At 21.7% G+C, this 10,604-nt stretch overlaps 2 protein-coding genes and 1 non-coding gene across 4 annotated transcripts; 2 read left to right on the forward strand and 1 right to left on the reverse strand.

Moving 5' to 3' along the window:
• Positions 1–97: 97 nt before the first annotated feature.
• On the forward strand, positions 98–7,618 carry LOC127289376 (TBC1 domain family member 31). The gene is made up of 4 exons (XM_051317288.1): positions 98–1,650; positions 4,959–5,428; positions 5,906–6,123; positions 6,826–7,618. Exons 1-4 carry the CDS (start codon positions 241–243, stop codon positions 7,104–7,106), a joined length of 2,379 nt encoding a protein of 792 aa, XP_051173245.1. The 5' UTR covers positions 98–240; the 3' UTR covers positions 7,107–7,618.
• Positions 4,422–4,539, forward strand: LOC127289456 (5S ribosomal RNA). Its single transcript, XR_007844163.1, has one exon. It is a non-coding gene; the product is annotated as a 5S ribosomal RNA (ribosomal RNA).
• A 78-nt stretch (positions 7,619–7,696) lies between the features above and the next one.
• On the reverse strand, positions 7,697–10,513 carry LOC127289394 (adenine phosphoribosyltransferase). Of its 2 annotated transcripts, none has more exons than XM_051317315.1 (5): positions 10,271–10,513; positions 9,745–9,834; positions 8,414–8,645; positions 8,224–8,302; positions 7,697–8,016 (listed from the first exon to the last, which is right to left on the reverse strand). In XM_051317315.1, exons 2-5 carry the CDS (start codon positions 9,825–9,827, stop codon positions 7,880–7,882), a joined length of 531 nt encoding a protein of 176 aa, XP_051173272.1. In that variant the 5' UTR covers positions 9,828–9,834; positions 10,271–10,513; the 3' UTR covers positions 7,697–7,879. The 2 variants fall into 2 exon arrangements, with proteins under 2 accessions (XP_051173272.1, XP_051173271.1); XM_051317314.1 differs by having other exon boundaries at positions 9,745–9,842; positions 10,271–10,512.
• Positions 10,514–10,604: the final 91 nt, after the last annotated feature.

Below are 10,604 nucleotides of genomic sequence, written 5' to 3' on the forward strand. Positions count from 1 at the left end.
AGTCAAAATCGATTGATCGAATAGAATTAAATCAAATCGAATAGTCGTGTGTAACCACAACAAACAAAGTTTGACGTTTGTTTGAAAGGTGTTTTAATAATAAAATATAAAATAAATTCTTAAAAATGTATTTAAAAGACTGTAAATAAAGAATACATTTAAATTTTTTAAAAATCGCGATTATTAGTTAAAATGTTCGAGAGTGATACAGTGTAAAAAAAAAAACCCCCCGGCCTCAATATGAAGTCAATGAGTGACGAAAAATGGCAAGATCTTCAAAAATTTGCATGTGGAAATCATCATAAATTAGAAGCAATAATAAAAAGAGGCTCTTGTCCATCAATAAGAGTAAATTTTTCACATTTAGATTTTAGTGACGACGAGGAAACATTAATCACAGTTGATTCAAAGGGTATTGTTTATTATATCGAATTAGCCTATGAAATTCCGTCTTATCGAAAATTAGGATTTGTAGGCACATCTACTTTCATTGCATTTAATCCTATCAATAAAAATGAATTTATCATTGGTCTCAATTCATTGGATATAAAAGTTTTGAGGTTAGATTCGTTAAAAAATTTTTCTTTACTCATTGGTCATTCAACATTAGCAATAAATATTTCATTTTATAAACATTATTGTCTCACATCATCAGCAAAAGAGGCAATAATATGGGATCTTCGATGTTATTGTAAAATACATCAATTGCAATTAAATATTAATCGTTTATGTTTAAAAAAAGCTTCATTTTCAACACAAGGATTAATTTCAATACTTTATTCAAATGATGTTATTCAAGCATGGACATTTCAACATTTTGACAATGAATTTAAAGTGAATACAAAAAATTTTGGTTTACGACACGTTAAAGATTTTGTATTTACAAAAGATGGACGTGCAATAATAATTGTTGGTGTGGATAATAAAATTCTTATATTCAACACTTATGATTGGAGTATTTTAAAAAATGTTCATCTCAAAAATGAAATTTTAGGCTCTAAACAAATTGCAATTGTACCACAACCACTTGATGGTGGTGCAAATAAAATAATAACAATATTAACATCTAATTGTAATGTAAAATTTTTTGATTTAAAAAATTTGTCATTTATTAAAAATTGTTGTGATATTTTTCATGGTATTAAACGTTTTCGTGTGTCGAATAATGGTAAATTTCTTGCACATATTGATAATGATGGATTATTAATTTTAACAAATTTAGAAAGAATTATTGTTAATGTCAAAATAAAAAGGGAACAAAATGTAATATTGAAAGAATTTGACAATAAATTAAAAGCACATCTTGCCACTGATCATTTAAAATGTATTAAAGAATGTATGAGGGAGGAATTAAAATTGGAGAGATTATTACCAATTCTTAAAGAATTTGGTGAATATCCTGAGAAACATCGTATGTTGGTTTGGTCGACAATATTAAAATTGCCAGGAAATCGACAAGCTTACGCTTCATTGGGTGGCAATATTCCAGTGAATATTATCGAAGAATTAATTCAAGACTATCCATTGGCTGATAAAAGTAAAGCTTCCTGTTTATCGATAACTATTGAAAAAATACTTGAATGGTGTCCAATTTTATCGAATTGTACAATACTTCCGGGATTTATTTTTCCGTTTACTGTTGTATTTCAGGTATGAATTAATTTTTTTTTTTTTTTTACAGATTATATAGCTAAAAGTCAGAGTTTACCAAATTCTACACATCAATCGATTTAGAAGAAAAAAAAAATACGAAGCTGAACTACGCAAGGTTTATGATCAACGATTTTTAAAGAAATAAATAATTTTTAAAATGAAAAATTCTATAATTTTTTGCCTAAAAAATATTTTTTTTATAATTCATTGATTAATGAAAACTACAAGAAATATTTTTTAGGCAAAAAATTATTATTTATTATTTATTTAAAAATCGTTTATCATAAACGTTGCGTACTTATCAGCTTCGTAAAAAAATTATAATTTTTTGTTTGAAACATTTGTTTTTCAATGTCAATTTAATTAAATTTTATTTGACTTTCAGTTTATTTAAAAATTTTAATTTCAATTCCTCCAACATTCGCCCAATTTTAATTTCTTATTCTGATCAAAATAAATTTATTAATTAGAATTTTAATCAAATGTAAAAATTCAGTCGATCAAAAATTTAAAATTAACGAAATTTTAATATATCTAAAGATTAAATGATTTAAATTTCAAAAATTATTGGAATTTTAATTTAATACAAATTTAAATTGATTGATTTAATATTTAAATTTAATTAATTTATTGAAAAAAAAAGAAGAAACATATTTTCCACTCAAAAAATATAACTAATGTTTTGCCTACAAATTTTTTTTACAAAAAAATTATATTAATCAAGAAACGTAGAAAAAAATTTTATAGATAAAAAATTATAATAATTTGCATAGAAAAATATTTTTTTCTTCTCAATCGTTGATTATAAACTTTGTAAACTTCACCTACGTAAAATTTCATTTTTTTTTTTTTTTTACATTGTTTCGAAGACTTAGTGTTGCCACTCTATCATCGGGATATTTTATTTAAACAACAAAAAAGGAAATAATTTTTTTGCGTACACAAGTTCGAAGTAAAAAAAATTTTGTTTTTAATTTTAAAATTTAATAAATGTCAATTATTTATTTATTTACACAAATAAAAAAAAATAAAATTATGAATTATATTATGAGCTAAAAGTTTTGAACAAAATTTTTTTCGCAACTTCTTTAAGTATGAATTTTATTACAAAATATTGTTTTAAATACCTTAAAAGAAATTATTAATTTAATAATTGTTTAATTTACTGTTTTATTTTGCCGTTATAATTTTTAATAATTTATAGATTGAAAAAAATATTTTGTTCATTTGAACGTTCAAAACTTTTGGCTCATATTATATTTGTAAAACGGCTCAAAATTTCTGAAGTGGGACACTAATTTTTTCATAACAAAATTTTTATGTGTCATAATATAATAATTTTGTAGTTTTTGCGAATCATAATATCTTCCAAAAGTCATTTTGCAAAATTTTAATTTATTCAAGATGAGTTATTGTTCAAACAATTTTTAAGCAAATAGAAATTATTTTTTTTACCGTTCTATTTGATGAATTTTGTTAAAATTTGATTTGAGTAATATACAATGGGCATACAAAGAAATAAATTATTTATTCAGTTATTTTTTACTAATTGCTGAAGTAAAATGTCAGCCTTTTAATAATTAAAAAAAAAAAATACTTAAAAATAAAATTTATAATGTGTTAAAAAAAATTGGATTATAATTTTAAAATTTAATACATTTTATCAGCTTTTTTAAGGAGGTTCTCTCCCTATATTGCTAGTCAAAACAATCACCATTTAAGTTTTCATTTCATTCACGTAGTACTAGCGTGTAACGCTTGGCAACGTTGGATTTATTCTCCCCCCCCTGTTCCGTTTCGTGTCGTCTGCAAAGTTTTTATATTTTTAAATTGTATTCCCTTTTTTTGGAAAAAATAAATCGAGGTTTACAAATTTTTATTAATTTCTCGCTATTAAAATTTTTTAATTATACTTCTTATTGCATTTTATATATTCAGGGAAATTGTCATGTGTCTATATAATCTAATGTAATTGAGTTTTGAATTATATTTTTCTTTCATTATATCCTATATGAATCTTATTTATTCTTTTATTATTAATTTACGGAATCAATTAGGAACTATAATTTCAAACTTATATTATAAAATATATTTATTATTATTTACAAATAGTATATTTAGTAAAATATTTAAATCGAATTAAAAAAAATTTTTCAATTTGAATTATTTAAAATGAATTAAATTAATTTACTTTTTGATTTTAATCAATTAAAATTAATTTAATTTTTAATTTTAATTTAATTTAAAACTAAAATAAAGAATTTAAATTAATAATTAATTTTTTATTACATATTTTACTAAAAATTATAATTTTTTTTTTAATACATTTTCCTGAAATGTGTAAGAAAATTATAACATTATTAAATTAATTTTATCAGATATGTATCATTTTTCAAAATTTTCAATAATAAATTTATTATTAAAGTAATATTTATTGATTATTATTTATTATTATGAATCTTTGATGAATATACTATTATAATATATAGTATTTATACTATACTTTCAAATTTCGCGCTTTTTCTATACCTAACCTACAAGAAGCAACGTTGCCAAGCGTTGTGCTGCGTATCTTCCTAATTGTCAAAATGCTATGTTTTTTTTTAAACAAAATAATTAATTTTGAATTTCCTATGTAAGGTCTGATCAATTTTTTTTGTAAGTAATTGAATATTAGTTGTTTCTGTTTGCGAGAGAACTTCCTTTAAAAACAAAAGGGCTTACCTGATAGACAACTATTTAGCCACTTTGTAAAACTCATATTTTCAGTCAACGCTCATTTCATGTTGTTACACTGGTTCTCGTCCGATCACCAAAGTTAAGCAACATTGAGCGCGGTTAGTACTTGGATGGGTGACCGCTTGGGAATACCGCGTAGTGTTGGCTTCCTTCTTTTTTTTTTTTTTTTTTTAATTTTTCAATTTTACAAAATTTATTTTACTCATTTTTGTTTATTGTTATTTATTAGAATTAATTATTATTAGTTATAAAATAAATATAAATAAATAATTAATTTTTTTGAAAAATAATTTTCTATTAACTTTTGAAGAATATAGTTGTTAAAAAAAAATTATTGGCCTACTTCAGAAATTTTAAGCCATATATATATCAAAAATAAAAGTTATAAAAAAAAGAAAAAAATTTTTCAAAAAATCAAAGAAAATTTTTTTAATGAAAAGAAAAGAAATTGATAAATTTATTTTTTGTGGCAATTATGTTTTATTTTTTCTAAACACTATAGTAAATTTTTTAATTAAAAAAAAACATAAAAATTCCTAAATTAATTTTCTTTACATCAATTTCAGAAAGATCCTGTTCTTGCATTCGAAGCAATTCTTGTGATTTTATTGAGCTTTTGTCAAAAATGGTTTGAATATCATCCTCTGCCACCGTTGAATATTTTAGGTATCATTGAAAATATTCTCTTGGAAGCGGATCCTAATTTATTGAATATTTTTTGCAAAAGAAAAATCACATCCACTGAATATGCATGGCCTTTACTTCGAACGACAATGAGCGAAGTTCTTGCAGCGAATGATTGGCTAATTTTATGGGATCATTTATTGTCATTTTGTCAACCGAGTCTTTTATTAATGTGCACAATTGCCTATAGTATTTGTGCACGAGATACAATAATATCGAGTGTCAAATCACCGGAAGAAATTGAACGATTTTACAGTACACCGGGACACGTTCGTGTCAAGGATTTACTAAAAGTTGCACATCGTTTAAATCGACAAATTTCCCATCGTACACATCCAAATCGTTATCTCAGGTAAAAAAAAATGAATTTTTATTTCTTTTTTTGGTTGAAAAAAAAAATTATTACTCTACCTTTTTATTTCTATATAGTCAATTTATAGTCAAAAACTCAATACGAAACTGAAGTACGCATAAACGATTTTTAAAGAAATATTTTTTTAAAATGAAAAATTCTATAATTGTTTTGGAAAAAAAGGAAAATTCCTTCTTCCCTAAAAAATATTTTTTTATAATTTATTAATTAATGAAAACTACAAGAAATATTTTTTAGGCAAAGAATTATAGAATTTTCCATTTTAAATAATTATTTCTTTAAAAATCGTTTATCATAAACGTTGCGTACTTCAGCTTCGTAAATTCAATGAAGAAAATAAACATTTTTCATTTTATTTCATTTAAAATAAAAAAAAAAATTTTTTTAAAGTAAAATTATTTTCTTTGAAATTTTATTTTTTCCCCCTCTTTATGAAAATATATAACAATTTTTCAGGAATAAAATAATTAAATTGCCGGCTTATGGTTCATATCCTCAATATCCACAAGATGAATATCCGAAAATTCTTGTGAATACAGAAAGTGTGCGGCAACAGGAAGATGAACGAATTTTTGATCAATGTCGAATTGAAGCGATGCAATCAGTTGAAGAAAAAAGATTGCGCTCTGAAGTGAAGAAATTTACGGAAAAAATTCATCAAACGAGACTTAAAGGTAAATAATTATTTTCCATTATATTTTTATATTTCGTCAATTAATAATAATTATTTTATTCAAAACTCGATGAAGCCAATTTTTTTTTTTTAAATCTTATAATTTGTAGTAAAATTTATTTCTAATATTCGTAGAATTGATTTTTTGGCATTATTCTCGCAAAATTCTTATTTCAAATTTGCAATTTAAAAAATTTTTCTATTCAACACTGCATTTCCAATAATTTTCTATTTTCTCTTCATTTTCTAAAATTCTCGTATTTTTTTAAAATTATTTTTCAATTTTTCCTTCAAACTTTTGCCTTTTTTTGGAATTAAAAAAAAAATTATATTTTTACGAATTTCACGGATAATTTTAAAAATCAATTTTTTTCTAATATTTTAGATTTATTTTTACAATAATTTTTACAATAATCAATTAATATAATATTAAATTATTCGGAACAATTAAGCCGTTAAAGAAATATATTATCTAAATTATTTGTGATTTTCTATTAAAATTTTAACTTTATTCAAATTCCAAGATAAATAACAAACTTTTTTTTTAATAAAATAATTGACAAAAACATATTTTATTAATTTTAAAAATAATTTCAATAAATTATCAAATTTAAAAAAAAAGTCTGCAATTAATTTAGATTAAACATGATGGATTGAAATTATATTATTGTTATATTTTTAATAACTAAAGAAAATTTTTCAGAAGCGGAAAAATGTTTAAAAAAACAAGTACAAAATCAATCATGGAAATTGGACAACTCTCGAGAAAATTATCAAAGAGAATTGAAATTAAATAGAATTTCTGAACCGAAAATTTTGGAAAAAATAGTCAAATGCAGAACAGAGACGAATATTAATAATAATCGAGAAAAATGCAATAAATTACGTTGTCAAGTTCAACATTTAGAATCTGAGATTCACAATTTATTGGGAGCTTACAGATCAAGTAATACTAAAAATTTACGTAAAAATCTACGAGGGTAAATTTTTAAATACTGCAATATATTAGTATTATAAATAATATTGATAATATTAACATTAAATAGAATAATATTCTTAATATTTATTATTATAATTATAAATAATAGTAAATTATTAATTTTTATTATAGTTTAATATTATTAATATATAATATATAGTAAATTATAATTTATTAACAGAAAAATATTTGAAAAACAATAGATTAGATTTCCATAATTATTTTTTTCACTGAAAAATTATATTCCATTCGGAAATAAAATAGGTAATTTATGGGTATTTTTTTTTTTTTAATGTAAAATTACACCAAACTAAAATGAAATTACAGAAAAAAAAATTAGAGCAAAAAATAATGATAAAAAAGGATAACTAAAAAAAATATATTAAAATTTACTATTAAGGAATGTATTTTAAAAATCAAATGTGAATTATTTCAGATAAAAGTGTAAAAAACTTTATTCTCATAAAAATTGTACATATATGTACAGATTGGAAAATATATACATTTTTAAAAATTTTATTTCTTGGAATGCTTTATTATCAACCAGGAGCAAATTTTTATTGTCTAATCTTAAATTTAACAAACAAAAATTGCGTTTATTTTTAAATTCAATTTTTTATTTCGATTTTTTAATTCAGCTCTATAATTTATATCTACAATATAAAATTAGAATAAAAAAATTTTTAAAATACGACTATAATATGATAATTGGAGAAATTTAAAAATTTTGTCAAGATTCGCTGAGATTGATAGTCGCCTTTTTTTAAAATTAATTTAATCAATATTGAACTATAGAATGAACAGGTGCGTCTAATTTTGCTCGTCCATTTAATTCAATGAGTTCAATTACAGCAAGACATTCAACAACTGTAGCTCCACTTTTTTTCAACAATTGAATCGCTCCTGACATTGAACCTGAAATTATAAATATACATTGATTGAAAATGAAAATTACTTTTAACTCGATTTTTAAAATTCCATATTTCTTATTTATTTTTTTTTTCAAAAAAAAAAAAAAAAAAAAAAAGTTTTAATTTAAATATCAATTTTAGGATAATATCTTATTTTTTAAGTTTATATTAAAATTATTTTTTTTGTTATTATAATTAATGTAACATTCACCTCCCGTTGCGAGTAAATCGTCAACAATTAAAACTCTTTTTCCTGAACTGAGATTATTTTTTTGAATTTCAAATGTAGCCTGTAGAGAAAAATATATTTTGTTTTTAAAAAAAAGTTTAATTAATTTTTAAATATTTTTTTTTTTATTTTTATATTTAAAAAATATAAATAATAGAGAAGTTTAAAATACCTCTCCGTATTCGAGTGTGTAATTGTATTGGAAAACCTCGCCAGGAAGTTTTCCTTTTTTTCTTATTGGTAAAAATGGTTTTTCAAGTTCTAAACTAATTATTGGTCCCACTAAAAAACCACGAGAATCTAAACCGACAATTATGTCTACATCCAAAGATGAAACATGTCTAACAATGAGTTCTTTAAGAGCTCTTAGCGCCGTAACATCTTGAAATATTCCAAATATATCTCTATATTGAAAACAAATAAATTTCAAAATTATCGAAAAAAATAATAATTGAGCAATTCCATGGGATGTGATCACAAGAATTTTTAATTGGAGCAATTTTATTGAGACCTTGTTCCTTTATTTGTACAGAATGAAAGGCCCACAAACAATTTTTCAAAATTTTCAAAATTTTTTCAGATATCTCTAATTAAAAATTTATGTCATTTAAAAAAAAAAAAAAAAAACATGTAACTTTTTTTCTTTTTATCCAAATGAGATCAATATTGTTTTCAAATTTCTCACAAAAAGATGCTATTTTAAGAAAAAAAAAGTTCATGAAAAAAAAAAAATTTTTTGCCCGGAAAAAATGCAAAAAAAAATTTTGAATTCATTTTTTAAAAAAACTACATCTTCGATTTTTTATCTCTCAAAGTTCTTGCTGTCCCATTATCAAAATTAGAGAAGTTATTCTTAACATCATAGGCAATAAGTAGAAAAAAAATTTTTTGAAATCGAAAAGGTAGTTTTTTAAAAAAATGAATTCAAAATTTTTTTTTGCATTTTTTCCGGGCAAAAAATTTTTTTTTTTTCATCAACTATTTTTTTCTTAAAATAGCATTTTTTTGTGAGAAATTTGAAAAAAAAATTGATCTCATTTGGATAAAAAGAAAAAAAGTTACATGTTTTTTATTTTTTTAAATTACATAAATTTTTAATTAGAGATATTTGAAAAAATATTGAAAAATTTTTTGTGGGCCTTTCATTCTGTACAAATAAGGGAACATATTCACAAGGTCACAATAAAATTGCTCTAATCATTAAAAATTCTTGTGATCATATCCCATGGAATTGCTCAATTTTATTAATGGACTTTTATTTTACATAATTGACGTTCACAACGTTTATGATCAATGATTTAGAAGAAAAAATATCTTTATGTGCAAATTATTATATTTTTTTTTTTTGTCTAAAAATATATTTTTAACATTATTTTCTCGATCAACAATTTTTGAAAGAAAAATTTATAAGGCAAAAAATTAATTATTATTTTCTAAATGAAAAATATATATATTTTTTTTCAATCGTTTATCATAAAAGTTGTAACGATGTTTTTTTTTTACCGAAATATAACGCCTTCTTTAGGAAAGTTTTCATATGTTCTTATTGCACTTTTGACAATTTTTAAACATTCTTCGTTGTCCATGATTTTTCTTTAAAACTATATAATATATTATTACTTCAATACATTAAATTCTTAAAATATTAAAGATGTTAATTTTTTATATTTATTTATAATATATCTAATAATTAAAAAATTTAATTTATAAAAATAATTTGTTATATGTATATATATTTTAATAATGATAAATTTAAAATTAAAAATCATTTAAACTAAATAAAGAACAATTTATATCAGAAAACAATTTTTGTAAAAAATAAAAAACAAATGCGATTTACAAGATTTTTATATTATTTCAACGAAAAATTCAAACGCTGTTAACTTTTTTTTTCATAACCTCAAAATGTCGAGAAAATTAAAAAAATATTAGCATTTCAAAACTATAAACATATAAAAAAAAACCTCTATGTATATCACATCCGTTTATAATTTTTTTTTAAATTTGAAAAAATGAAGAAAACAATTACCTGGTAATAAATATTATTTGGAAATGTCAAAAATTTTCGTAATGTTCAACAATTTTTCTAAATATGACACTTTTTTAATTTTAATATCACATTTAAAGTATGTTATATAACGTAAAACTTAACACTTATCAGGTATAATTACAAAATAACAGGTAAACTTTGTATTATATATAAAATATGAAAAAAAAAAAATTATACTTTTTTAGAAGATTCCCCTCCCATAAAATAAAATTGACACATGACGTCACTGACTACAAGAAAAAAAAATTTACATATATTATAAAGAATTTATTTATATATTGCATTCATAATAAAATATTATTTTTATTTTACA

Source organism: Leptopilina boulardi, unplaced genomic scaffold (assembly GCF_019393585.1).
Source record: "Leptopilina boulardi isolate dan_hultmark-lab unplaced genomic scaffold, ZJU_Lbou_2.1 LbouV2_408, whole genome shotgun sequence".
Lineage (NCBI taxonomy): Eukaryota > Metazoa > Arthropoda > Insecta > Hymenoptera > Figitidae > Leptopilina > Leptopilina boulardi.

Bases quoted from the DNA above. Each gene is read 5' to 3' on its own strand.
- LOC127289376 (XM_051317288.1), top strand. From the start codon at position 241: ATGAAGTCAATGAGTGACGAAAAATGGCAAGATCTTCAAAAATTTGCA. The intron at 1,651-4,958 runs GTATGAATTAAT...CATCAATTTCAG, and splicing joins CGTTTACTGTTGTATTTCAG to AAAGATCCTGTTCTTGCATT. The intron at 5,429-5,905 runs GTAAAAAAAAAT...ACAATTTTTCAG, and splicing joins CATCCAAATCGTTATCTCAG to GAATAAAATAATTAAATTGC.
- LOC127289394 (XM_051317315.1), bottom strand. From the start codon at position 9,827: ATGGACAACGAAGAATGTTTAAAAATTGTCAAAAGTGCAATAAGAACA. The intron at 8,303-8,413 runs GTATTTTAAACT...TTTTCTCTACAG, and splicing joins ACACACTCGAATACGGAGAG to GCTACATTTGAAATTCAAAA. The intron at 8,017-8,223 runs GTGAATGTTACA...TTATAATTTCAG, and splicing joins CGATTTACTCGCAACGGGAG to GTTCAATGTCAGGAGCGATT.